The sequence below is a fragment of the Colias croceus genome, chromosome 18, assembly GCF_905220415.1.
Source record: "Colias croceus chromosome 18, ilColCroc2.1".
NCBI classification, from domain to species: domain Eukaryota; kingdom Metazoa; phylum Arthropoda; class Insecta; order Lepidoptera; family Pieridae; genus Colias; species Colias croceus.
This window is the reverse complement of record NC_059554.1, coordinates 7520412-7548145: the sequence shown is the minus strand read 5'-3', so window position 1 is coordinate 7548145 and position 27734 is coordinate 7520412. Positions and strand designations below refer to the sequence as shown.

Genomic DNA, 27734 nt, shown 5'->3' with positions numbered 1-27734 from the left:
AAAATCACACACGCATAAATTATCATTAAATCAAACACGCTAATTCATGGATAATAGTTGAGAAAATGATCAAATAGTAAATCTAATTAAATAAATCGCGTAAATCTCTAACAGTTCCTACTTATATCGTTTTACTGCGTCTGCAAAGTACATCAGCAGTTATTAGGGGATTATATATAAAAGATAACTAAGAAAATACTAGGATATACTTACATAATATTATTAAGCATAATAAAAGACACAAACTTTTTCATAATAATATGTTTTATTAAAATACTCATAAAATTAACATCATTCAACACCGACAGGAGTTTTGAATGATTTCTTTTTAATTTTCTGCTGCCTGCGTTTGAGGTGACGCTGAATTCTGCCAGAACCTTTCTTCTTTAATTCTTCATATTGTTGCACTAAGGACTCCACTCGTAATTCCGCTGTAACAATGAATGAAAGATAAAATAAATTGTCTTGACTAAAGGACAGGCTAGTAGGCAATCAATGCACCTATATATGATATGTAAAGTATAAATATGTAGTTTACATATCATTTTTTATTGATTAAATTCAAAAATCTATCTTCACTCCATGTAGACTAAAATCAGTAAATAGTTTTTTGACTTATATTCCAAGCAAACTTTCAATCTATTCTAATATTATAAATGCGAAAGTAACTCTGTCTGTCTGTTACTCAATCACGCCTAAACTACTGAACCAATTTGCATGGAATTTGGTATGGAGATATTTTGATACTCGAGAAAGGACATAGGCTACTTTTTTATTGCGAAATATGTACCACGGGCGAAGCCCTTCTATAAATGTATGAATAATTAAGAATAAAGTACCTATTAAAAAGATGCGTTATGAATAAAAAATACTATAAACTCAATTATCACAAAAGGATATATCACAGTTATACCACTTAAAGAAAATCAACTTACACTTATTCTTAAAGTGTGGCTGTCTGCCTTCCTTAAATTCGTGTTCTACATGCTCAATCTCTTTACTTCTCTTCTCTCTTTCTATTTTCTCTCTCTTACTGGCTCTATGTTTATCTTTCAACCGTTGCAGAAGTCTCCGCAACTTGAGCTGTTTATCAGGGTCTGTGGTTTGTTTTAATTCATTCCTGATAGCTTTCATGTCATTCATTCTCATATCGGATAGAAAACCGTAGTCTTGGGTGAACTGCTTCTTGTCAAATGTACCACATAGTGGATCAAATCTGGAAACAAATTACATTGGATTTACTAAAGACCAACAAATTGATCAATAAGCATAGTTCTCTTCACTGAATATGAAATACTAAATAATTTAAGGTTCTACAATAATATACAACATTTTTGCAAGTCAATAACCCTGGCAATCAAAATATATTGTACCATTTGTTTTCTACTTGTATTTAGTATTAAGGCAAATAGAGACATTTGAACTTTAAAAATAAAATATGAAAAAGTGGTAATGCCAAAGTACATGCTGGAAACAAACCTCGGGTCACGCACTTCTGTCTTCTTCACAGCACCAATATCAAGTTGCATTTTTACTGGTTTCTTTGCACTTACTTCCCGAGGTCTATTTTTATTCTCTCTTGTGAACACTTTAGGTTTTTCAGTATTTTTATTTCTACCAAACACAACTTCTTTGTAAACCTTGGCACCAATTTTTTCTTTTAATTTCTGAAGCTCTTCAAATGTCATGTTGGATAACTCTTGTCTTATAGCAGTCTGAAATTTGAAATTTTATTAAACTCATCTACTTATAAAATTGTATACCTATAATATAAATTCTTCAACAATATAAACTCAGGATATTAACATTTAATTACCCTACAGAAATTGTCACAAACACTTACTCTTTCATTATCATCTACATCTGAAATTTCTTTTTCATTGTCACTGCTTTCCATCGTTAATAAAACTAATATTGTAGTAAAATTAACAGCAGAAATTCAAAACACATGAACAAAATCAAAACACCAAATATGAATTAAGTTTATAGGTTAATTTGTCAATTTCAACTTTGATCTTGACATCTGTCACGAATTCACCATAGACATTCATTTACACATTCGTGTTCGCTATTCACGTTACTTGTGATTCGACGATATTCAATGAAACAGAATGAAACATTCGTATTTGTGTGCCAACGTAAATCACTGTTTACAGTTGTATTTCCCCTTAATTGGTGGTCTACAAACCTCTAACATAAATATGCGAATGTTAAAGCGAATAGACACTGATAATCATAAGCGCGTGCGTTATTCGCATTGCTAATCGCCTAAATATTTGTACAAATGTTTATAGGTACCATAATACATGTGGGTCTCAGGGTTTTGACCATAAATTAAATAAATTATAACAATGAACTTCTAAAACTATGAACAGCTACCTACTCAAAAAAGACTATGAAAATAACAGCTGTCCACTTAATATCAAATATCATTCAAAACTAATTTTGAAGGAAAGTTAAAGTAAAAATGATATTGATAAAATAAATTGTAGCATCCTATAAAAACGACTAATAATGAATTCAATATGTTTAAAAAAAATAAAAATGGAATATTATGAATAAGTGACTATTGAATTAATTTGAATGCCAGAATTAGGAAAATTCATTGAATATGGATTTTGAAGATGCAATAACAGCGACAAAAATTTTTACAAAGAGAGAAACACTGTATTTGATGATTGGATGGCAAAGTCACTCGTTTGAAATGTATTTGTATGGAAATGATAAGGTATGGAAAGGTAAATTTTCACCAAATCGTTTAGCAAGTTTTAGTAGAAATTTACAGATGACCGAGAAAGAATATATTAAAAATACGAAACATTGCTTATCCGAGCAAAGACCTGACTACATTTACGAATTAAAGAGTGGGTTTTTCTACTGGAAACGAAAAACTTCAGATACTATTATTATAGAAGGATTTTTACCAGTAGAAGTAGAAACATCACCAAAAAATGTACAACCGGATTTAATAGAAGTACTGCTTGCCGTAAACAAACACTTGAAATGCAAAGCGAACCACTGGCAATGGAGATGTAAAAATATCGAAAAGGAATATCAAAAGTGTCTCAAAGACACGCAAGAATTTTTGAATCTGAAACTTGATATGGAAAAGGCACTTTGTGACAAATTTCTCAATTTACTCAATCTAAAAAAGAATAAATTAATTCACGATTGCAAGGATAATTTGTCATTTAAAAATGAAAATGCAAATTCATTCAAATTAGCATAAAAAGTATAATTTCATAATGCTTAGATGCGATTTAATTATAGATGTGTGGCGAATTAATTAAGAATACAAAAATGATATTGATTAACAAGCACTATATTCTCTTCAAATTTCTGTTATAAGAGATATTATGAATACAAAAAATTAATATCATTTTATATTGTCAAAAATATTTAACAAGAATAATATTTAACCTTGTTATGTATCACACTCTTGAAGAAGTAAGTGTGATTGAAAAAAAAAGTATTTAGTGTGTATTTTTGTTTTGATGTTTAAAATATAATAAAGAACCAGAATTCTTTAAAAATTTGAGATTTTTTTCGTGTTCACTGCGATCAAAATTTGGACCCATGCTATGGTTAAGGGTGCTTTTCTACCAGAGATGTACTATGCTCCGGGTTGCAGTGGATGGGTTTGATATATTCACCAATCACATTCATTCATGTATATATTATTATGTACCATAGAATTGCTATTAGAAACGGATTAAATTAAGATGTTTTATTTACATGGATGTGTCCGTGCCACTGATGTTCGTAAGTGGTGCAGGTGGTCTATATCCCCTTGTCTGTTATAAAATCTTTAGAAGAACGATGTCAAAAAAATCGCATCTGTGGACCCCGCTCCTGGAGCTTGATTATACCGTGACGTACCTTCTGTCGTATTTTTTACAATTGTATATCGTAAACTATATCTTTCCTACTCAAACTAACACAAAATATCAACAGAAGAACAAGGATGGCATACATCCACATGTTTACATAACAAAAACGTAGCTACGAGCGTCTCTAGCGCTTTAAAAAGTTACCGTCCAACGTCTCGATTTCGCGCGCATCGCTGACAGCGTCATTGGGTTTAGTCATCGATTTTAGGAATGTTTTACAAAGGTTTCATATGTCTTTTATTGTTTTAACGATTCGTAAATGAACACTATGCTTTATCATGACATCTGTCATCAAATAAATGTAACAGAATTCATCCTGTCAGGTATCCAAAGTTCAAGAGGTACTTTTTTCAAGTGCTTTTTTTGTTGTTTCATTTCTCGTAACATAAAAACTTCTTACAGCCAAAACTCTTTTGTAGTCAAGTATAAGAACCGAACTTTAATATAAGTTAATAACCTAAGCCACTTGGATTGAAGAATAATTAACGGTCCCTATTTTTTGCCCGGCGCTCGGCCGCTCGGAATGGCTAATGTTTTTGTAAGCCTTGTATTTTAAAAAAAATGTATAGGAATGAATGGTTTTTATTATTTAATGAGTTTGTATATGTATTATTGTAAATACAATAAAACCTTTTTGTATGAATAATTATTTATTTATTTATTTTTAACGAGTTTTGTACAATGAACTAAAAAAAATTGCTCACCCTGATTTCAAGCTAGAATTACTTATTTATTGCAAAGTAATTTATGACTAAGATATCTTTTATACAGGGTTACTTGTAAAACACCAGCAACCTCGCAGGACAAGATAGCTAACATCATAACTAACAACATTTGTTCTACGACTATTGGCATAACGCAATAAATTATTTTTAAATGATTTTTTAAACTTTTATTGTACTCTCCTAACATTTGTAAGTCTATGTTCTATTCATTATCGGATGGTCGGCGCGACGCCCCCTTCCCCCTCTCGTTCGCTTCTTGTTTACAGAATCTTTGGGAGGCGTAGAGTTTATAATATTCAAACGGAAAATTAAATGAATATTTATTTTTGTATGAAAATAAAATCTTACAAATTATCAAAAGTCGTAGAACAAATGTTGTTGCTTATGATGTTAGCTATCTTGTCCTGCGAGGTTGCCGGTGTTTTACAACTAACCCTGTATATTAGCTTGTTTCATAACGATTCGAACGATATTAGTTATACAAAGTAGCTCCCTACAAAATTTTAGAGATATCGTCATTGTTTATAACTCGCACGGTTTCGCGCTGACCACGCAGAATGGCCTTCACAGATGCGCGAAACCGTGCAAAATGGCCGCCACAGCTGAAGGGATATGCAGAGCAAAGCCTTATAATATTAATACATCGCATAGCTCGAACTGCGCAATATCCTCGCACAGCTACTTTGCGACGTGACGTCTTAAAATCACATAGCCTAGTACCAGTGAAAACGGTCACACATTTTCACAGCTTAGCTATTACATCTTCGAAGAATACCTGCAACAAGATGCAATATCTTTGATGGTAAGGTAGCCTTATTTCGTTCCATCGATAATAGACTTAACAAAAGACAGGTTGCCAGATGAGGCTGTTTGTATTTTTGCCTTTGCCTATACGTTAAATTTTGACACTGACAGTCTGACAGTGACTCAAATCTTAATCCTTTGACTGCCTTTGACAGGTAAATAAATTTAACAAAATTAAGTTTAAAAATACTCGAAATTATTAGTTTTTCGTTGTAGTATATAATTTTCTAATTTTATCACGTGCATGTATTTTATATAGTTTAGAAAACAGGAAGACTGGAAAAGTTAAACATGATGTCATGAAATTTTTAATACAAATAATACAAATTATAAGTGGCTTGCAAAAAACAATGGAGCAAGAAATATTTATATCGAAATTTGAAATAAAAGGAGAGCCAATTTATACAAAAATTACATGGCAAGCCAATAAAAATGATCTATTTCTTATGAAACTCTTAGAAAAAGATGCAAGTTGGACTGGCAAATATTCAGTTGATACTGCTAGCAAATTTAGAGAACTTACTGACGAAGATGAAACTCAATATGAGAAAAACGTCAAGGAATGCTTAAAAAATAATGACAGTCAGTATATAGTCGATTTCGTAATGGAAACAAATAACAGTGCAGTATTTTGTTGGAAAAAGAAATTTGAGGGTTCTACAGCTGTTCTTATCCATGGTAAAGTAACTTTACTAAGAGATCAGCAACTAGAAAGAAAAGATCATCTTATAGACATTTTATTAAATGAAAATAAGAAATTGCAACAAATTATTAGAAAGAGTAAGCAGGATAGTGAAAAATTGACTTTTGATCTGGAAAAATCCAAGAATGAACTTGAAAACTTTGCAGATCAAAAAATATCCATGGAAACTACATTATATGGAAAATTTATACAATTATTAAATGCTAAGAAAAGAAGAATACAACTTTTGGAAGATATCTTGAAGAACAGCGAAAAGAACTAAATCATGACTATGTTTTAACTTTTATAAAAAAAATGAAAATGTTTTTTATAGGTAATGTACTGATAATATTATTATATAAAATGAAATACAGCCACAATATTCAATGATTTATTTTTAAATAAAATTTATAAAACACTTATACAAGTTTTGTTAATAACTCCTGCCGAATAGCGTAATGAATTTGGGCTTGTTCTTGCAAGCTGGGTGGATGCACTTGTCACTTGCTGTGAGAGAGCGGGGCTGATTGAACGGGATACACAAGGACTTGGCACCCATCGATGGAGCCTTCACCTCTGTTGTTTGGTCATCCTCATTTCTACACAAACAAGTTACAATTAATAATTATAATAAAATAAATTTACTTATTAAATCATAACTATAAAAAAATGCGTGCGTGTACACCCATAAGAAGTGAAATTTCTTTATAACCTTATTTTTCAAAAAATAATTTACTATATGCAACTTTACAGAAATACGTCGTCGAATCACGCGTGGTAGGGATAACAAAAAGATGGCGCGTAACGAAAAAATTTTACACTAAATTTTTTTCCAACCCCGATAAAGAAGTTTCACTTCAAAAATAAAGTTATAAAAATAATTGAACATATAAAATTATTGAAAACAATATTATTTTCTGATTTCAAAGGTAATTTATCAGAAAATAAGAAAAAAACATTTAAAATTTTGGCTTAACATTGTTCTAATTAAAATCAGTAGATAACTAACACCAACTTAACTAATAACTTTGTTTGTATCTGTACTTTGGTATTGTATTTTTTTATGTTTTGTTTTTAAAGTCAAATCTTGATTTTATCTTTACAGCATGCTAAATCATAATATATTCAAAGTAAAATAGATTTTTTATTTATAATATCAATACTACACAAGTATAACAGATTATTATCATTAGTCACCTGGCACTGTCATTCTTAATGTTGTCCTCGCAAGGAATTTCCCCACAGAAAGGTGCTAACAAGATATGCTTCTTTTCCAAGGCACTCGTGAAGTCTTCCCATTTCGTGACTGATGACAATCTCTCGTCTCTTTCCTTTATGGCCCTGCGATTAAAAAATGAGATCATTTTCCAAATGCATATTTCATAATTGTTACAATATTATAAAAAAATAGTTTTACTTAAATAAAGCACAAATTAAATAAATTACAGTTATACATTTTGTCTATGAAGGTTGTACATTATGTTAACCAAACTACAAATAAGAAATTTAGATTTTTATGTAACAAAATTTCATGGATTTACGATTTTTTATTTTTACAATGTTCTCTATTATTATTAAATAATCAATTAATCTAATTTATTATATAAACATTCCATCTGTTTCTTTCTTTTTGTGATAGCATCACATTTAACTTTTAAATAACTTAGTAAACTTACACAGTATTTTTATAGCAAATTTCTGGATATATTACAACAAATTATTAAATAATCAAAAACCCACTTATTCAACATATCCTCGTGTATCTTTTCGAGTGTGGTCACCAATTCCTTGGGCGCGGAGTCACGTTTGAGCGTGCGCTTCTCGCCTGTGAGTCGGATTACGGCGACAATCTCTCCACGGGAAATATCCTTTGGTCCCAATTCCACACGGATTGGTACACCCTGGAAATTAATTTAATATGACAAACTTATTTAAAATTTTTAATAATATAAAAATTTTAACTGTTCTATTTTGAAACATATTTTTCTAGCCGATGGCAGCGGTTGACTTTGAACATTCTTGAATTAGCACTCCAGTTAACATATTTCTACATACAAAAAATATTTTTAATTGTTATGCAAAAGTCGACGTGGAACCAAGCATCATATTAACACTTTTTTAACTTTTCCCTTTTAAGAAGAAGCTTTGAAACTTCTTTGACAGTACCGCCGAACAGACTCCTTGGACAGTGGTAGACGCGTGAGCGTAGAACCGAGAGGTCCTGGGTTCGATTCCCGGTGGAGACGAAGAAAAAATGTCTGACAAGACACAGAAGACTGATCACCTGCTTGTCCCTAAAGAAAATCGATCAGTGAAACAGATGTTTAATGCATCTGCCGCGACATGGGACTTCATTTTTGTATTCCACATAATTACTTTTACGAGTTCAATTAGAATTACTTGCTTTTATTGTAAAAACCGCAAAGCACAACTAGTAATAACACAAAAACACTACCTTCAACTCCCAATGGTTAAACTTCCATCCTGGCGAGTAATTCTCCCTATAATCGCCATCTGCTCTGATACCAGCTGCCTTCAGTTCCTCCACCAGGTCCTTACACGAGTCCATGAGATGTTTTCTCTCATCAGCAGTGCTGGATGCTGTGATACCACACGGAACTACTATGGCCTGGATCTCGGCTACGCGAGGTGGAAGAACTAGGCCACGGTTGTCGCCGTGTACGAGGACCATTACACCTGTATTCGAAGAAAATAATAATTACTAGCTTACTGCCCGCGGCTTCGCCCGCTTTCTCTAAAACGATTTGAGATTTAAACTATCCTATCTTTCAAGTTAGATCGAACTGCACATGGTGTGCGAATTTTATTATAATCGGTTAAGTGGTTTAGGCGTCCATTGAGGACAAACATTGTTATAATTCTTTGTTTTTACACAATACACATACCAATAGTCCTAGTGGTGATACCCCACGAGTTCTGGTAAACGAACTTCTTCTCTTGCGTGTCGGGGTCGTCGTACACGATGTCGAACATCTTTGAGAAGTTCTGTCCTAGATGATGACTGGTTGCTCCCTGTTTAAGAAAAAGTTATAATCAATTTAAAGTAAATTTATATTTTTAGGTTCGTGAGATTGATGTGATAATATTGTGATTATTTAATTTTATTTTGCTTATTAAATACGAGGTATATGTATATTAGCCTATATTGTTATATTATATAGAAGTACTAGCTGCTCCGCGCGGTTTCACCCCCGTGGCTCCACTCCTATTGGTCGTACCGTGATGATATATAACCTTCCTCGATAAATAAGCTATCTAACACCGAAATAATTTTTTAAATCGGACCAATAGTTCCCGAGATTAGTGCGTTCAAACAAACAAACTCTTCAGCTTTATAATATTAGTATAGATTGATACATAGTAACATAGTTTGTAAAATCATTCGAATTTTGCTTAAATAAATTATAATAATTTATTTTTCCAATCACATAAAGCACACAATAATAATGTAAACATAACATCCATATTAAATACATAAAACTCAACCACCAATATAAGCATTCAAATTTATTTCCCACTGAAAACATAACAGAATATAGCACGCAATTCTAAACCTTATTCTATACGCATTAAATACCTGAATAGCACGTCCGCTAGCACCGATATAAGCTTCTACGGTGGTTGTGTAGTCACCTCCCGCGAACTTCTCCTTCTCAGTCTTTCTGCCCCTTATTACGGGAATCGCGAGATATTCTTCGTATACTCGCGCGTATAAGTCTGTTAATTTTTATAACGTCATAAATTATGTATATAAGGTTAAATAAAAAAACATGTACACTTTCTTCTTGAATTTAAGTAGAAAAAATATTTATTCCTGCCTTATAAATTTGTCTCAATTTCTTATATAACCCATTGAGCCTCGAGCGGCCCGATCGGGCCACGACACAATAGATTTTCTATTGTGTCTGTGATTCCGGGGGCTGAGTTAAGTATTAATTAAAAATTATAATTTTAACTTAGAATATTTCCTATAGTTTGTGTAGATGATCAAACAAGCCATTTTTGCAATGTTAAAATAAAACAGGCTTAATGATAATTGATAACTTTAAAAAATATAAAAAAAAAACTAAAATAACACGATAATCACCAAGAATTTGCAGAACTTCCTCGTGAGCGTCATTCTCATCGCGGAAGGCGGTGTGTCCCTCCTGCCAGAGGAACTCACGAGTGCGGAGGAACGGTTGCGGCTGTTTGAACTCCCATCGCTGTAGCAACGGAAAATTGTACAATGAGTGTGAGGTGTTTTGCTGTTTAGTTTTTCATCTACCAGAAAAGCAATTAAATTTATATTTTTTCAATTAAATTCCACATTTAGCTATCGATTGGACGTTTTAAGATTTAAGAATTATCTAATGAAATTTTCATTTTATTTTGCAGATTTGAATTTCAGTCTTAATAGATCAGTTTATCGGTATTAGATAGGCCGGATCACGAAGTAAAGCGCGCATGAGCGCAGAAGACAGGAAAAAAGGAACCGTGAACATTGGCAAGGAGCCCAGGATTTCGAGCAAAAGAAACAAAATTGGGAAAAGAACAGAGGACATCGAAATAGTCAGTAAAGTACGGGTAATGTGTAAAGATGGTCACTCACTACAACATTATTGCACTGGTTTAAGTGGTAAGTCACGGTGTCTCTGTATCCACTTCGCGTACGCGGGATACATGTCCATCTTGAAGGTGGGGCGGATCACTATATACTTCATTATGAGCAAATAGTGGCAAGGAGATCCAGGATTTTGAGAAAAATATAGGAAATTGGGGTAAGAAGATTTAGGACAAGGCTATAGCGGACAAAGTTCGTGACTTACCACAACGTTATTCCACTGGTTCAACTTAAGCGGTAGGTCACGATGGCTCTGAATCCACTTCGCGTACGCGGGGTACATGACGGTCTCGGAGGTGGGTCGGATGGCGATGTGCTCGGCGAGCTCGCTGGAGCCCGAGTGCGTCACCCAAGCGACCTCGGGGGCGAAGTCCGCGATGTGGTCCTTTTCGCGTTCTAGCGCTGCCTGAATATAACATTTAAATTTCGAACTGGATTTTAAGTCTATAGATCAAGAGCCCACGCCGGCCAGACTTTCCTTTCTTTAGGAAAGTTGAAAGTTTCTCTGTATATGTCTCCGATACAGATAAGATAAGATGATTTTTTTATTGTGTCATCGAGATACGTGAAAGTCCATCATCTTAAGTCCCCGTAAAAGATAAGTAATAACTTTATTACTTATATTAAACTATTATTTTTTAGTCATCAATGATAGTAAACTAATGTTTTTAGTGGGTTATTTCATATTTGATACACTTTTAGGTAGTACGTTAATTTGATGATATGTTAGTTATTTTTTAAATGTGTCTGGCAAGATGTTAGAACCATGATAACTGTCCGGCTCTTGAGTTAACATCTTTTTATACGTCTCCAAGTAACATATATAAAATTTAGCTTTTAAACTATTATGAAAGTTAGGTACAATTTTATACACCTTTACTACCTGTTTCCTGCCAAAGTAACCACAACCCAGACTTGATAATCGCTAGTCGTTCTTATCTGTATCGGAGACATATACAGAGAAACTTTCAACTTTCCTAAAGAAAGGAAAGTCTGGCCGTCGTGGGCTCTTAGATTACTAGTCTATACGACCATTACAATTTACAAACATTTGAAGCAAATTATGTGCATTGTATTTGCAATGTATTGCAAAATAATGTTTTGCAATACTTAATTTACATTGTATAGAAATGAGGAAAATATGCAATAAAAAATATATAATATGATTCAATGCAAATATTTTGACAAAGTTTTGAATAAAAAAAAAGTAAAAAATAAAGGATTTGACAAGTACATTTTCAATGTATTGTATAAAGAATACAAATAAAAAACCAATTAAATATTATTAAATAGCTCAATTCGTACCTTGGACACAAAGATGGGGAAATAGACATCCTTGACTCCCATTTTCTTAATGTTAGAGCTAATGAATTCTCGAATGATCTCCCAAATACTGTACGACCATGGACGGAGAATATAACATCCTGATATGTCGTAGTAGTCTATCATCTCCGCTGCAATATTCATAAAGAATATTAAGTTCATAATTTCATAAGGTAGTTAAATATCTTAGTTTATTGAAATGCAAGATAACTAATTTTTTTTGAAGTGAAACTTCTTTATCGGGGTTGGAAAAAAATTTAGTGTAACATTTTTTCGTTACATTTTTCCGTTACGCGCCATCTTTTTCTTGTCCCTACCTCGCGTGATTCGACGTATTTCTGTAAAGTTGCATAATATAGTAAAATTTTTTTTTGAAAAATAAGGTCATAAAGAAGTTTCACTTCTTACGTGTGTAGGTGAGACCGGGTACAAAAGTAACACTTTGTACTTTTGCCTTGATTTCTCACTAGGTGTTACTGTTATCAATAAATTAATATAACCATATATAAATTTAGTTTATATTCTTTACACTAGCGACTCAATTTATTACATAATGTAAATAAATAAATAAATAAAATAAATAAATAAATATTATAGGACATTATTACACAAATCGACCTAGTCCCACAGTAAGCTCAATTAAGGCTTGTGTTGTGGGTACTAGGCGACGATAAATATAATATTTAATAAATACATATATAGATAATAACACCCAGACCCAAGAACAAATAATTGAGTTCATCACACAAATATTTGCCCTGACCGGGGATCGAACCCGGGACCGTCGGCTCAGTAGGCAGTTACTTTACCACTGCGCCAACCGCGTCGTCAATGTTGTGTTTTATATTTATAAACGAAATTTAAAAAAAAATAGTCAGTTGTTACTTTCGACCCCGTAAGCAGGTCGATTGTAACACGTCGTGGGTCGAAAGTAACAAGATAAAGGGGTTGGTAATTAATACAATATTATGATGGTAAATCAACAAATTATTTGTTTAAAGACTTTGTATTAATAACACATATCAACTTTTGTATTTTAAATATAATACTTACAAATATAATACAAAACAAATCGATAAAAAATATTCTTAGTTTAAGTAATGAGATTAATTATTAAAATTGATTAATTAATTCTTTTATAATTAAAAATTCTACATCCTGCATCCATCCACTAGCATTCCCAGCTCCAGCACAACCAACAGGACCCTACGGACAATACGAAAAAAGCGGGATGTGTTCTCCTAGGACCTAGAGCATTAATGGCAACAGCATCAGCTACTAATTTTCCAGGCTCTGCTTAGGTTATGGCACCTACTTGCTTAATCTATTTTTAATTTACAATTTTGTTAGGTTTTTGGATAGTGGTCACCCCTGTCTCGTCCATATTCCAAATATCTTTTGGCTCAAATCGGTACCTTTCCCAACACCTCAGCAAGGTTATCAAAAAAATTATTCACATTATGCTCGTTGGTGGAGATAATCGAAAATAAACTGCAGAGCACTCGATTAAATAGTCGCGTTGATTACTTTACTTGTTATTAGTGAATCTCGATCGACGCAAGGTAGCTGCACTAGTATTACCGGCTTTTATTTTTTTTATTAGTCTATATAATGTTACATGGCAAATATTATATTTTTTTTGCAAGGCCTCTAATTGTTGCACTATCTTTCAAAATGCTCTTCAGCCGTATCGGTAATTCCTCGATCAGTAGTTCTAATGCGTTGTCACGGCATTCTGTTGAAGTAAAGATGTACATAAAAATATACATAATCATAATGGGACAAAAATAACATGTTACTTTTGTACCTGTCTATATTTTTGCCAAGATGTGCAACAAAACTTTAAAACGGAACGTGCTACATAAAAATGATTATGAGCGATGTACAATTACTCTAATCAAGAATGGATATGCAAACATTCAGATTTCTATCATCCTTTTAAGACTACGTAAACGTTTAATAAAAAAATGTCGAAAATCTTACTTTTGATTCGTGAAAACACGTTGCGTCCTGTCACACAGCCTAATAGTGCGTGACGCACGCGGCGAATGAATACAGTTAAGGGGGGCGCTCTTGGCTATCACCTGATAGAGGCTAAGCGGTGTTCGCCCATTGGATAAATCTAAAGAGCATTTGTTACTTTCGACCCACCGTTACTTTTGTACCCGGTCTCCCCTACACTAGTACACGCACACATTTTTTATAAATAAGATTCGTTGAATTGAATTTCTGAAAAGTTGTTTATATTTTATCATTTTTGTTCCTTGCAATTTTTAAATTATTATGTATGATCGGATTTTCTTCAAGGTAAATAGAAAGGAATTACTTTGAGTATCAATTACTTGAATGAAGTGTTATAGCTTAAACTTATTGATAGATTATGTGATGCAACAATTTAAAATCATAATATAATCATAATATTAACGGAGCATTACCTTTAGTAATAACTTGCTGGTACCAATCTGACAGTTCAGTTTCTTTGGACGCCTCGAGTCCGAGCCGAGTTATTTTCTTTACACCGCTCGATGATTCCTCTTTACTGGGCTTGGGGCTCTAAAAAATTATTACTAATTTCATTTCAAAATGTTGTTATTACAGTCGATTCAACTATGGGCAGAACTCGTAATTACAACTATGACTGAACTAATACCTTGCTTTAGTTTTATTTAGAACCGATTTTTCAATCCTTGGTTAAAATTTATCGATGAATAAGTTTTAACCAAGGATTGAAAAATCAGCTCTTACTCCTTAGAGATATTAAAGTTTAATTATGATAGTTAATATTTTTTCTTTCCCAATTCATTCCCCAAAAAGAAATTTCAGAAACACTTTCTTACTTTACTTATTGTCATGTCTTACGTGTTGTAGATTATATCTCTCCAATTACTTAAAAGCAACAAAAAATCAAAGATTCTAGAACATTCATCCACTCCTTACCGGTTCTTTACTCTTCTCCTTCTTTACTTCTTTCACTTCTTTCTTCTTCTCTTTAGGTTTACTCTCTCTAGCGGGCGGCGCTACGTACGCAACCCCCGTCTCTTGTTGGTACTTGGCTTTGAGTTCTAGAAGCTTCTTTACTTCGGCGTCTATTGCCGCCTGAACGATTTCATTGAATATTATAATGGGTGAAATATTTCTTTGCATGTATCAGCGAAGGTCTAGCGAGATAAGTTTACAGAGATGAATTTTATAAAAAATACCTGGGAAGACTTAGGCTGCTAAATAACCATGCGAGAAAACTAACACTTTATTTTATTTTTTATTTTATTTATTGAGGTCATCCAACACCTGTCACAACAAAACTTATGGCTTAGGTACAAGTTACAATAAAAAAAAGACGGGTTGCACTCCGGGAGTGCCGGCAGAAGTGAAAACTTGATTATTAACGTTCAGCATGTTTGATATATTTTTGGATTGGTATCCGTCTTACGCATGGAATATAAGGGCTAAAAAAAAAACATCCGTCTTACGCTTTTTCGATCAGGCCACGTGTCCTGACGCGAGTTTAAGATTTTATACCCAACGCCGCTAAAGAAGTTTTCACTTCAAAAATTTTGACAATTGTGACAAACAATTATAGGACAACACAACATCGATGGAACACTTAAAATATTTTTAAAGATTTATTGATTTAAATTGGCAAATAATTTGAAAGTTTTTACGTACCTTATCCGCTTTCTTTGCTTTAAGATCTCGCACCACTTCACCTTGTTTCGCGACTTCGGCCGCCAAAGCCTCGTTTGCACCGTTCATTGCTGCTGGCTATGAAAAAACATGTTTATATATTAAATGTCAATCTACTTTTTAAGATTTCACCAATATTTTATATAATATGAAAAATGAAATGGACAGAGTTGAATATATTAAATCTACAACATCGAGAAGGATCTTCACAAGTTCTTTCAAGTGTTTATTTAAAGAAATACATATTGATATTATTTAAAAACATTTTTTTTTATCCATAAAATAAATCAAAATTAACCTTTTCAGTAGCCTCTGCTTTTACAGAAGCAGGAGCCGGAGCAGCAGCAGCCGGAGTCCAATCCTTACCAGTAATTGATTTATACTGGGCTTTCAAGTTCAGTAAATTTTTAACCTACAAAAATAGATAACTTCTTAAAAATCGTTTTTTTTTTTTAATTTATTGAAACATAAAAACATTTATATAATGGACGTGTCTGTTAATAAATAGTGACTGAATAATTATGATAATAATATTTGAAATCTTTTTATATGAAAATTAAAAAGATTAATATAAATTTATGAAGAAAAAAAATATTTTCCTTGTCATACCTCAACATCCAAAGTACCCTTGTCTGCCTTTTCAGCTTTCAATTTGCGCACTTTATCGCCTTGCGCAGTGATTTTGACTAATATTTCGTTGACATCTGGTCCGCTATTAGTCTTTACTGGCGATGGAGCTGCTCCTGGTTTCCAATCCTGGAATATTTTATAATTTATGATATAAATCTTAGATATATTTGATACAGGAAATGTACCAAATTAGGATTTGTGACGACTAATTTAATTTTTCTGAAGCAACAAAAACAATATAACTAATTTAAATTTTCTTGAGTTTTTGTTGGGCACATTTTAAAAGATAAAAAGGAGTACAAAACTAAACAGACACGTTACAACGTATTTATGGTAATTATATTACTAAATTGTAAGTTATTTATCATACGTTATTTATCAAACCACAGGACAGTTCTTTGGCATATTATGATAATGTACCTACAGTTACATATTTTGTAAAATTAAATTGTAATTCTGAAATGATTTAAAAGAGCCATAGATACTGCTTTCCGAATCGGTGGAAAATGTTAAAAATATGTTTTGACGTTTCAAAAGTGCTTCTCGAAGAAGTCTAAATTGAATAAATAAATGTTTGAGTTTGAGTTTTGTGTATGAATCAACAAGCAACAACCACAACTCCATAATATCTTACCTGTCCAGTAGCCGCCTTATACTTGGCTTTCAAATCCAAAAGGATCTTCACAGCTTCATCGACCTTCGCTTTCTCAGCTTTAGCCGCCTTTAGCGAGCGAACCAAGTCCCCCTGCTTGCTGATCTCCTGGTCGATGGCAGATGCGTCGCCTGCTGGAGGGCTTGAGGGTTTCGATTCTGGCACTGTTGCACCGGGTTTCCAATCCTGTAAAATATTTTTTTTTTATTTTTGAAAATTTTTTTGGGTATTTTTTTTTTCTAAATAACCATTTATCAGTTACAACACACTTTAACAAAAAAATCATAATAGCAAGAAGTATTTTCCGATGAAAAATTCAGCTAAAGTTTATTACCCTGTCAAATTAAACAGCATTTAAAAGATCTATCTATCTATTACCTGTCCGGTAGCTGCCTTATACTTGGCTTTCAAATCCAAAAGCACCTTCACAGCTTCATCGACCTTCGCCTTGTCAGCTTTAGCCGCCTTCAACGAGCGAACCAAGTCCCCCTGTTTGCTGATCTCCTGGTTAATGGCAGATGCGTCTCCCGCTGCAGGGCTTGAGGGTTTCGCTTCTGGCACTGATGCGCCGGGTTTCCAGTCCTGGGAGATATTCATTTTGTGTTTTAAATTAAAAAAAATATGCATTTTTTTCAATTTCATATAATACCTAGTCGTTGTACCACGCGGTTTCACCCGTGGACCCACCCGCAAAAGATACTGGCTTTGCGGGCTTTTTATGGCTAATGTCTTTTTCTGGAACATTAATTCCATCTCTGCTAAGTATGATTGAAATCAATTCAGCGATTGTCCCGTGAGAGCGCGATAAAAGACAAGTTATCAAAAAATAAGGATAATATTGTATGTCAACGATAAGCTTTACAAACAATTTTAGTTAAAACAACTTTAAATTCACCTGTCCAGTAGCAGCCTTGTATTTGGCTTTCAAATCCAGCAGTACTGCAACTGCTTCGTTGACCTTCGCTTTATCGGCTTTATCAGATTTCAGAGTACGGACCAGGTCGCCTTGCTTTATGATATCCTGGTTAAGGGAAGCAGCATCACCACCAGATGATGGTTTGGGTTCAGTTTTAACTGGTGGTGTTGCACCTGGTTTCCAATCCTGTAAAAAATGTTTTGATATGATGAAATTTATGTGTCGCGATTTGTAATAAATAAAATTCGAGGCTCCATTTTTTATTTAACAACCTCAAGTTAAACAATAGATAAATAGGTATTTATAAAAAAATATTCCGACGAATTTGTCAATTCGCCAATCATCCGATTCGATCAATCCGCTCAATCTCTTTTTTCACCTCCCCCTTTTTTTGAAATCGTTTAAAAACAAATTGACATTTCTGATATCTTACTAATTATTTTCGGGGTAAACATTAGTTGAGCAAGAGTTGATAAAAAATGTCGATTGAAAATTTAAATGCTAATTGCTCATGCGAGAATATTTTAAAATGCTGTATCGGCTCTGCAAAGAGCAGTGATTCCAGCAACATGTTGATAGCAACAGTTAAACATGTTAACTTAGTTACTACACAAATGTTTCCCAAAAACGGGTATTAATAAACACATCAAATAGAACCATCTATTGGATAGAACCAAGAAACACAACCACAAAACATTTATTTGTTGCATTTAGGGCCGATTTTTCAATCATTGGTTAAAACTTACGCGTCCAATAAAGTATTACACGATAATATTAAAATGTCACTAATTGTAAACTGTCAATTGCATGCAATAATAATACATTTTGAAATGGTAGTTTAATACGTTATTCGACGAATAAGTTTTAACCGAGGATTGAAAAATCAGCCCTTAATTGAATAAACTACTAACCTGTCCAGTAGCCGCTTTGTACTTCGCTTTAAGCTCTAGCAGTGCTTTAACAGCTTCATCGACCTTAGCTTTCTCAGCCTTTGCACCCTTGAGGGCTCTCACCGTATCCCCTTGTTTGACGATTTGTTCGTTCAACTGCGACGCGTCTGCCGCAGCGGGGGCGGGGGCTGGTTGTTTCGCTTGTACTGTTTGCACTGATTTAGGCTGAAAATAATCAATTGTTTATAAATACTATTAAGATTAATTTTAGTAATACGAATAATTAATCTATACTCCTACTAATTATAAAGAGAAATAACACGGTTCACGAGGTAGGCTATACAGTGGTGGACGTTTAATTAGAAACTCGTAACACGATGAAGTAGTCATCAAATTCATTTAACATTTATGTATTAACGTATTAGAGATTAAGTATTATTTCATATGTAATAGAACACCCGTTTATCTAGTTTTATAAGAAATTGCTTAATTTTAATCAAACGTTAGCTTAAATTAATAAAATTAAACAACTTTAAGTGAAGTCTGATTTCCGAGTATTTTCAGTCTGGACAACAAATTAGAAACAGCATAGTTCGAGTGTTCCAAAGTCAAAACCTGTTGAAATGCCGCCAATATTTTTTTCTTCTACAAATATTTGCACCGTTTTTTAAACATTCCATCTAAAAGTTTCTGAAAATTAATTTGCTTTGCAGTATAAATGGGTAAAAGTAAGATTTGTGACCCATCAACAAGAAAAATAATTTTAAGTTTACATTTTGACAAAAACTGGAGTTACAGGAAAATTGCAAATCATTTAGAGTGTTCGATAAAAAGATATTCAATGCTACAGTTTATTTAAAAGAGCATGGTACTTCTGATTAAGTGCCTAAAAAAGCTCGACCATGAAAAACCACTGCACGCGAGCATAGGCAAATAATTCTTTTTGCAAAAATGGAGTTCTATTACATATGAAATAATACTTAATCTCTAATACGTTAATACATAAATTTTAAATAAATTTGATGACTACTTCATCGTGTTACGAGTTTCTAATTAAACGTCCACCACTGTATATATCATCACGCTAAGACTAACGGGCGCGTAGTCACGGGAGAAACCGCGGAGCGCAGCTAGTATAATATGATCATTGTATTCATAATTTTTTGTACTCTTGTATCAAAATTTTGTCAAGTCTAAGTGTTTTATTACATAGAAAAGAACCCCTTATTATTTTATTTATTTTTAATATAAATTATTTTTATTCGATATCGCACCAATAAAAATAACAGTTAATTGCATTGATAAAACACTTAATACAAATTTTATCTGCACTGTTGAGATAAATCACATAAATTATTATAAAAATATTTTATAATATTGCACAAAATTTACACTTATTTTGGCACTTTCACACACTGCATTCCTGTCAAACTTAAATAAAAAACTTCCAGTTACAATTTCTTTCCTTAATAAAAAATAAATTATTAACAGACGAAAAGGATACGCTAATACAACATATTGCTGACTTACAAATAACACACGTGGATACCGACTGCCAAGTGTAGCAGATTGTTATGAATCAAACTTTCACATTTCGTGATACGTCTGAGTGTAAGTGATAACATCCATTGACTGCTTATTATATACAGTTTTGTAGTAATCAATGAAAATGAAGCAATGTATATCGTGCAAATCGTTATTGTTCTCATTTTGATAGGGAAAGGATATAATACGATGCTTATAATTAATGCGTGATTTCGTCTGCAAAATGTGTGAAAACTGAAAATTATGTTACAAAAATAATTTAACAGCCATGGAAAGAATATTATTGTTCAATGCGTTTTTTTGCACTGAAGTTATAACTATAAGTTATCAATTATCACCAGGAACATTTCTCTAATCCAAAAATACAATATTGTTCAATTATGACAAGCTCAGAGATCTCCTTTGTCCGTATACTTTAATGCATTTAAAAATTAGTTATTCTTTTATCTTATTTAACACAACAGCCACTCACAAAAAGATAATAATTAAAGCCATATTCTCCATTCAGAGCTTTCTAATCAGATTTATTCCTACTATATTTTTTATAACAATTGTTACGAAAATGAAAATTTAAAAATACCCCCGACATAACATATTTTAGCCACCATATTATTCAATCTTAAAAATATTTTAACTTCTGTACATCTTTACAAAGATTCAACACCTCGTGCCTTACGATTAAGTACTTATTTACAACTCAAGCTGTCAAACTGTCAACACGTAGTAATTCTCTCTCTGTTTTGAATCACGATTTCTCAAGTAATATAAAGTATTAACAACTAGATTCGATACAAAAGTTCGTTTTGGCGGCAAGTCTACATATTTAGCGAAAAACAAGTGCGAAGAAGATCACAATATAAATAGCGAAAAACAACACACATCAAGGTCAGTGAAGGTCAACGACTGTCGACTACCACAAACAACAGACAACCAGCCGGACCAAGCAAGTTAAGCTCCATCCACACGATCCCGACTCGACATTGGTAGGCCATGGAGAATTTGCAAATTTTTCTCGATCAAATGAAAATCGAAATGGAAAAACAGACTGACAACATCATTTCACAAATGGAAAATAAACTCCTACCAATCACATCAGAAATCGCCCAATTAAAATTAGAAAACAAGAAATTAAAAGAAGACATTGCCATCATCGAAAACTATAAGAGAAAAAATAATATCATAATCTATGGATTGCATGAAATTGAAAAATCATCGTCAGACTTACTTGAAAAAATTACGTTAAAAATTAGAGAAGATCTGCATGTGCAACTAGAACAAAGAGACATCAATTACATACATAGAATTGGAAAGAAAGACGAAAACAAAAGTAAAGTAAGGCCAATATTACTATCGCTCGTAAACTCATGGAAAAAGAACGAAATAATGTCCAAGAAGAAAAATCTAAAAAACTTATACCTATCGGAAGACTATTCCAAAGACGTACTAGCGAAGAGGAAAGAATTATTAAACCAGTTAAAAGAAGAAAGAAACAAAGGGAAATTCGCCTATATAAAAAACAACAAACTCGTCGTAAAAGAAGGGAATCCAAATATGGAAAAGCGGAAAAGGGAGGAATCTGCATCTCCTACATTACCCAAACAACCCAGCAAACAGCAAATAATTAAATCAAATCGAATCAACGCGTTCGACGTGTTGAGAACGAGAAGCAGCTCACTATCATCACACCCAGCGACTACTCCAATGAACAAATAGGACAATGACATCAGCCACCGTATGAACAATCAAAGTAAGTCAAAAACAATAACTACAAAACCTACATTCCCCAATCCGACTGGTCATCGTGGGGAATTAGACCACCACCCTCCATCTCAAGTCAAACACAAAAATCAACACAATAACCAACAGAGTCTTAAACACAAAGCAAATATAAAAGTAGGCACTTTCAACGTGAGATCCCTTTCATCCCCAGAAAGATTTTTGGAACTTACCCATGCACTTGAAAGTATCAATTGTGACATTTTGGGACTTGCAGAAGTAAGACGACTCGGATGCAGCATAGAAGAACATGATGACTTCATTTTCTGCTACATCGGTCAAACTAAAGGTATGTTTGGTGTGGGATTCTTAATAAGAAAAACATTAAAAGATAAAATAATCAATTTCACTGGTATTTCTGAAAGAATTGCATTATTGCAATTGAAATTTGGAGAATTAGATATGTCATTAATACAGGTATATGCACCAACAGAAAAAGCGAGCGAATCAGATTTGCAGAAATTCTATACTGATCTTAAAAAGGCACACTCACTCGCTGATGATAGAGTGTTGGTGCTTGGTGACTTTAATGCCAAAATAGGTAAACCAACGGACAAAGAAAGTCTTATTATGGGCAAGTATGGTATTGGTAATAGAAATGAAAGAGGAGAAAGGTTAATAGAATATGCTTACGAATACAAATTGTCTATAATCAACACATATTTCAGGAAAAAACCCAACAGAAAATGGACATGGCGGTCACCTGATTCTAACACCAAAAATGAAATAGACTTTATATTAACAAATACCCCAAGATCAATAACAAACTTTGAGATAATAAACAAAATAAAATTCCCATCTGACCATAGACTCCTGCGAGTGACAGTAACTTTGAGTATCTCACAAAAAAACCGGAAACACTTTAAAACAGTTCCTAAGACCCCTCAAACAGACGAAGAAATAAATAATTACATTCAATGCCTACAAAATAACATTAACAATTGCCTAGAAGGAATTACAAATGCACAAACTTACTACAATATATTAGAGGAAGCTATAATATACAGTTCATTAAAAACAAATAATACCATTATGAAGAAAAAACAAAATATATTCAGTGACACAACTATTTCATTAATAAATAAGAGAACAGAATTAATAAATACAAAGAATAAGGATAAAGCTATGAAGAGGCAACTGAGCAAGCTATACAAGGACACTCACAAATCAATTAGAAATGACTACAGATCATACAGAAAGAAAGTAATAACCTACAATCTCAATAAATTTAGAAGCACAAAGCGAGCATTCAAGGAAATAAATAAAAACAAAACATGGATTCAGAAGCTAGAAAACAAATCTAAAGTAACAAGAACAAGGCAAGAAGTATTAGATCATGCAACATCATTTTATGAAGAATTATACAAAAATAAGGAAGGACACAGCAGCGTCTCGGAACAATATCCTAGCATCTATGAGAACTTTGCTACACCTCCCAAAATAGACGAAAGAGAAGTGTACGAGCAAATAACAAAGCTAAAATCTGATAGAAGCCCGGGATCTGATGGGATATCAAACGAGGTCCTAAAACTAGGCGCTCCGATCTTAATCCCTCATCTAACTAAACTGTTCAACCTTGTACTTGATACAGAAACTGTTCCAATACAATGGTGCACATCAGATATTATTCTTTTGTATAAAAAGGGAAATCCATTAGACATCGGGAACTATAGACCCATCAGTTTACTAGCTAATATATACAAAACCTTCGCATCAATTGTTCTCAAACGAATAACAAATAAAATTGATAATGCACAACCAATTGAGCAAGCAGGCTTTCGCTCAGGCTTCAGTACTATGGACCATATACAGACACTGGAAAATGTCATGGAAAAATATAGAGAGTTTAATAGACCCTTATATTTGGCCTTTATTGATTATAGCAAGGCCTTTGATAGTATAAGCCACAAATCAATTTGGAACGCTTTAAGTGACCTAAAAATTGATCTAAAATATATCAAAATATTAATGAATATCTACAATAACAGTACAAGCAAGGTTAAACTGGAATCAAGAGGAAAACAAATTAAAATTGAAAGAGGGGTTAGACAGGGTGACCCGCTATCGCCAAAACTATTTATTGCCGTTTTAGAAATAATATTCAGGAATATAAATTGGGAAAACAAAGGAATAAAAATAAACAATAACTATCTTACACACCTGAGATTTGCAGATGACATAGTTTTAATATCAGAAAATCCAAATGAACTAGAAGAAATGATAAACAGTTTGAACTTTGAAAGCCTCAAGGTCGGATTAGAAATGAACTCAAAGAAAACTAAAATAATGTCCAACAGCTCTAACATTCCTATTTGTGTAAGAAACAATACTATTGAATATGTTGACAAGTATATCTACTTGGGCAAACAGTTATCATTCAATAAACTAAATAATGAAGATGAAATATCCAGAAGAATAAGCATAGCATGGCGAAAATTTTGGTCCCTTAAAGAAATTTTAAAAGGAAACTACTCTTTAAAACTCAAGAAAATTGTATTTGATACCTGCTTGTTGCCTTGTCTACTATATGGCTGCCAAACATGGGTGTTTACAAACAAAGTAAAACAAAAGATCAGATCAACACAAAGCAGCATGGAGAGAAGCATGCTTAACCTAAGGAAAATATATAAAATTAAAAACACATCAATCCGAGAAAAAACAAATTTAACTGACGCTCTCACACAGGCACTGAAACTCAAGTGGCAATGGGCTGGACACATAAGCCGTTATACTGACGGACGTTGGACATCGGAAACATCACGGTGGAAAGGACCAGAAGGATTGAGGAATGTAGGTAGACCAATCAGACGGTGGTCTGATGACATTGTCAATATAGCTGGGAAAGACTGGGCTTCCTGCGGTAAAGACCGGCATAAGTGGAGGAAGATGGAGGAGGCCTTCACCCAATGTGGGATCCAACACAACAATAATTAATAACACATTAGATATTACCATATTACTAACACATTTTTTTTTTTTTTTTTTTTTTTTTTTTAAATTTTATTTAATTTTTTCTAAATTGTAACTAACACAAATTAATATTGTAAAACCATCCAAAGTGTGTGGAAATAAAAGGCTTTTTTATTTATTTATTTTATTTACAACTCAAGTGCATATTTTACCATGGACGGTGTCAGTTAAACACAGTTTCAGATTACCTTCATTGACAGAATCGAAATAATGAAGTCCGTCCATACATCCTTACGTAGTATATGTATTCTCTTTGCATACATCGGGCCGCTTAAAATTAGATAATATTTGTGTTCTTAATTATATACAGTATATAAAGACATGATATGTGATTGAAAACAAATTATTTTTGAGTAACTAATTGCGAGGCTGGATCTCGTATTCTTAATCAGAGGTTGTGACTAGTGTATTCAAAAACATGGATATAAAAAGTGAGGTTATTGTTGTCGAAAATTATCAAATAAAAAAATCGATAAAAAAGGCGCATATACCGAAAAAGGAGCGTAACGTATTTATACGTAAACAGGACAACACGGAGAGTATAATCTGTCAAACGTTTTCAAATCGCAGACGGAAGAAAAGAGAAGTTAATATTAAGAGGGGGCGCGATATAATAAAACTTTCTAGGGGAGATAGTGAAAGAATAGAAAGAATTGTGCCTGGCTGTATGCGAAGAACGTGTTATTGTAAACATAAATTGCATCGCGTAAGTAATAACATCATACACTTACGCTTTGGACAGAGTTTTATAGCCTTATCGAATATTCTTATTATAATTTAGAAATTAAATACACATTTTTTTCGAGTTGTCACTTGAAATATAAATTTCATTTAATGAAGATTCAGGAATCAAACACTAAAACTAAAACTAAAATTATCTTGAATAATTTTATGAGATTACTAGCTGCTCCGCGCGGTTTCACCCCCGTAGCTCCACTCATGTTGACCGTAGCATGATGTTATATAGCCTATAACCTTCCTCGGTAAATGGGCTATCTAACACCGAAAGAATTTTTCAAATCGGACCAGTAGTTCCCGAGATTAGCGCGTTCAAACAAACAAACAAACAAACAAACTCTTCAGCTTTATAATATTAGTATAGATTTATCATTTTTCACAGAAAACAAAGGTTAAGAAAAGTCGAAAGAAATGTAAAAGCAAATGCAAGAAACATAAAAATACTACAATAAATAAAAATAATATATACGAAAATATTAGCTCGGACAGTTTTTATAGCGATTCCGATATCGATGAATTAATACGCGCAACGAGAAAGGTAAGATATGAAAAACTCCCTTTATACCAATTTTTTTGTAAATCTTTTAGCTGATAATTTATTACCATATAAAAACGGTAAGTACAAGAAAAAAGAAAAGACAAAGAAAAGGCATCCACCCCGGATTAGCGTGAAAGGATGCAGGTTCGAGTCCCGCCTCGTGATCGAATTTTTCTATTTTTATAAATTTATAGTAGAAATTTAAATTCACTTAAAAATCACTATTTTTGTTGTGTGGCAATATATTTATTTATAAATATTTTATATTCAAATAACATTGAAAATATTGCACAATAAGGCGGCTAAGGGGATTATAATTTACATTATTTTATTTTAATAAATTTATTTTCAGCGTATGAAAGCACAGTACTCGGAATGGCCAACTCCAATTTTTCACACAAGCACCCCCATAGAGGAAGATCTAGATTCAACCGTCGAATTAAACTCAATACATTCCTTGGAAACAGTTGTTTTAAACAACGTCGAAGATTTCTGCTGGCCAATGGAAAATACATTAACAAATTACCCCTATTCACCTTTATTGAGCCCCATCCGTTCAGTTAATATAAAAAAGGAAAGAAATAATAATGACATTGATAATACAAACTATAGCCCAAGTATGGCAATAGAAGATCTTAAAATTGACATTAAACCTGTAAAGATTGAAAAAACTTACGACGACTCTTGTAGTCCTATAAGTGACGAATATTTATTTGACGTGGAATAAGTTTAAGTTTATATTTAATTTAATTAATTATAATTTATAAGGAACAAAAAGTCGTTTTCTTTATTTTCATTTTTGGTAATGAATGTTAATATTTAAATACCTATATAAAAACAAAGGAATATATAATAAATAAAGATAAATTGACACACTATTCAAAGTGTAATACAAAAAAAATAACATTCGCTTACATTATTAGCCCAGTATTTTCGTCTCAAACATAGCTTAATATTCTTACTCATTTAAGTGATATATTATGTACCTATACAAAACGGATGTTTAAATAACTCGTTATTTAATTATAAATTATCTCTGTCATACTCATATACGTAATAAGAATTAGAACAGGTGCTAACATATCCACATGTGCAAATAAGAATATGTACCAACATTAATTTGATTAGTTGGCTAAACTTACTGAAGCTGTATCAATGCATAATAATTATAATTTACTCTAGATCTCTCAGTACTTATCTATTACTTGTCTTGTTATTTTTTTTTCACTCATTTGTGTCCAATAATAAATTACACATAACACTACATTTTTAAAAGATAATTTACATATTTTTTACATATTACATTTAAATTTACCATAAAAATACAAAAAAAAAAAACACAAAAAA

General features: G+C 32.7%; 6 protein-coding genes across 6 annotated transcripts in view; 4 read left to right on the top strand and 2 right to left on the bottom strand.

Annotated features, from left to right (window-relative positions):
• Nucleotides 1-246: 246 nt before the first annotated feature.
• Nucleotides 247-2014, bottom strand: LOC123699839 (ribosomal RNA processing protein 36 homolog). The gene is made up of 4 exons (XM_045646877.1): nt 1844-2014; nt 1480-1715; nt 936-1216; nt 247-431 (listed from the first exon to the last, which is right to left on the bottom strand). The coding sequence occupies exons 1-4, from the start codon at nt 1895-1897 to the stop codon at nt 292-294; spliced, it is 711 nt and encodes a 236-aa protein (XP_045502833.1). The 5' UTR covers nt 1898-2014; the 3' UTR covers nt 247-291.
• A 453-nt stretch (nt 2015-2467) lies between these two features.
• LOC123699806 (DNA repair protein XRCC4-like) lies at nt 2468-3310 on the top strand. The gene has a single exon (XM_045646834.1). It carries the CDS (start codon nt 2612-2614, stop codon nt 3227-3229), a length of 618 nt encoding a protein of 205 aa, XP_045502790.1. The 5' UTR covers nt 2468-2611; the 3' UTR covers nt 3230-3310.
• A 2249-nt stretch (nt 3311-5559) lies between these two features.
• Nucleotides 5560-6511, top strand: LOC123699876 (DNA repair protein XRCC4-like). Its single transcript, XM_045646925.1, has one exon. It carries the CDS (start codon nt 5719-5721, stop codon nt 6382-6384), a length of 666 nt encoding a protein of 221 aa, XP_045502881.1. The 5' UTR covers nt 5560-5718; the 3' UTR covers nt 6385-6511.
• LOC123699878 (bifunctional glutamate/proline--tRNA ligase) overlaps nt 6479-27734 on the bottom strand; it is a 30165-nt gene continuing 8909 nt past the window's right edge. The window contains exons 15-32 of the mRNA XM_045646927.1: nt 18842-19045; nt 17910-18116; nt 17393-17596; nt 16997-17200; nt 16342-16488; nt 16031-16144; nt 15715-15810; nt 14986-15144; nt 14484-14601; nt 12031-12179; nt 10931-11131; nt 10210-10327; nt 9700-9839; nt 9008-9134; nt 8557-8798; nt 7842-8002; nt 7299-7442; nt 6479-6700 (exon numbers count right to left, since the gene is read on the bottom strand). Coding sequence (XP_045502883.1) covers nt 6535-6700; nt 7299-7442; nt 7842-8002; nt 8557-8798; nt 9008-9134; nt 9700-9839; nt 10210-10327; nt 10931-11131; nt 12031-12179; nt 14484-14601; nt 14986-15144; nt 15715-15810; nt 16031-16144; nt 16342-16488; nt 16997-17200; nt 17393-17596; nt 17910-18116; nt 18842-19045 — 2901 coding nt within the window. The 3' untranslated portion in view covers nt 6479-6534. The remainder of the gene's footprint in view (nt 6701-7298; nt 7443-7841; nt 8003-8556; nt 8799-9007; nt 9135-9699; nt 9840-10209; nt 10328-10930; nt 11132-12030; nt 12180-14483; nt 14602-14985; nt 15145-15714; nt 15811-16030; nt 16145-16341; nt 16489-16996; nt 17201-17392; nt 17597-17909; nt 18117-18841; nt 19046-27734) is intronic.
• Nucleotides 22100-22913, top strand: LOC123699877. Its single transcript, XM_045646926.1, has 2 exons — nt 22100-22430; nt 22810-22913. The coding sequence occupies exons 1-2, from the start codon at nt 22100-22102 to the stop codon at nt 22869-22871; spliced, it is 393 nt and encodes a 130-aa protein (XP_045502882.1). The 3' UTR covers nt 22872-22913.
• LOC123699875 lies at nt 25274-27164 on the top strand. The gene is made up of 3 exons (XM_045646924.1): nt 25274-25817; nt 26232-26387; nt 26740-27164. Exons 1-3 carry the CDS (start codon nt 25530-25532, stop codon nt 27112-27114), a joined length of 819 nt encoding a protein of 272 aa, XP_045502880.1. The 5' UTR covers nt 25274-25529; the 3' UTR covers nt 27115-27164.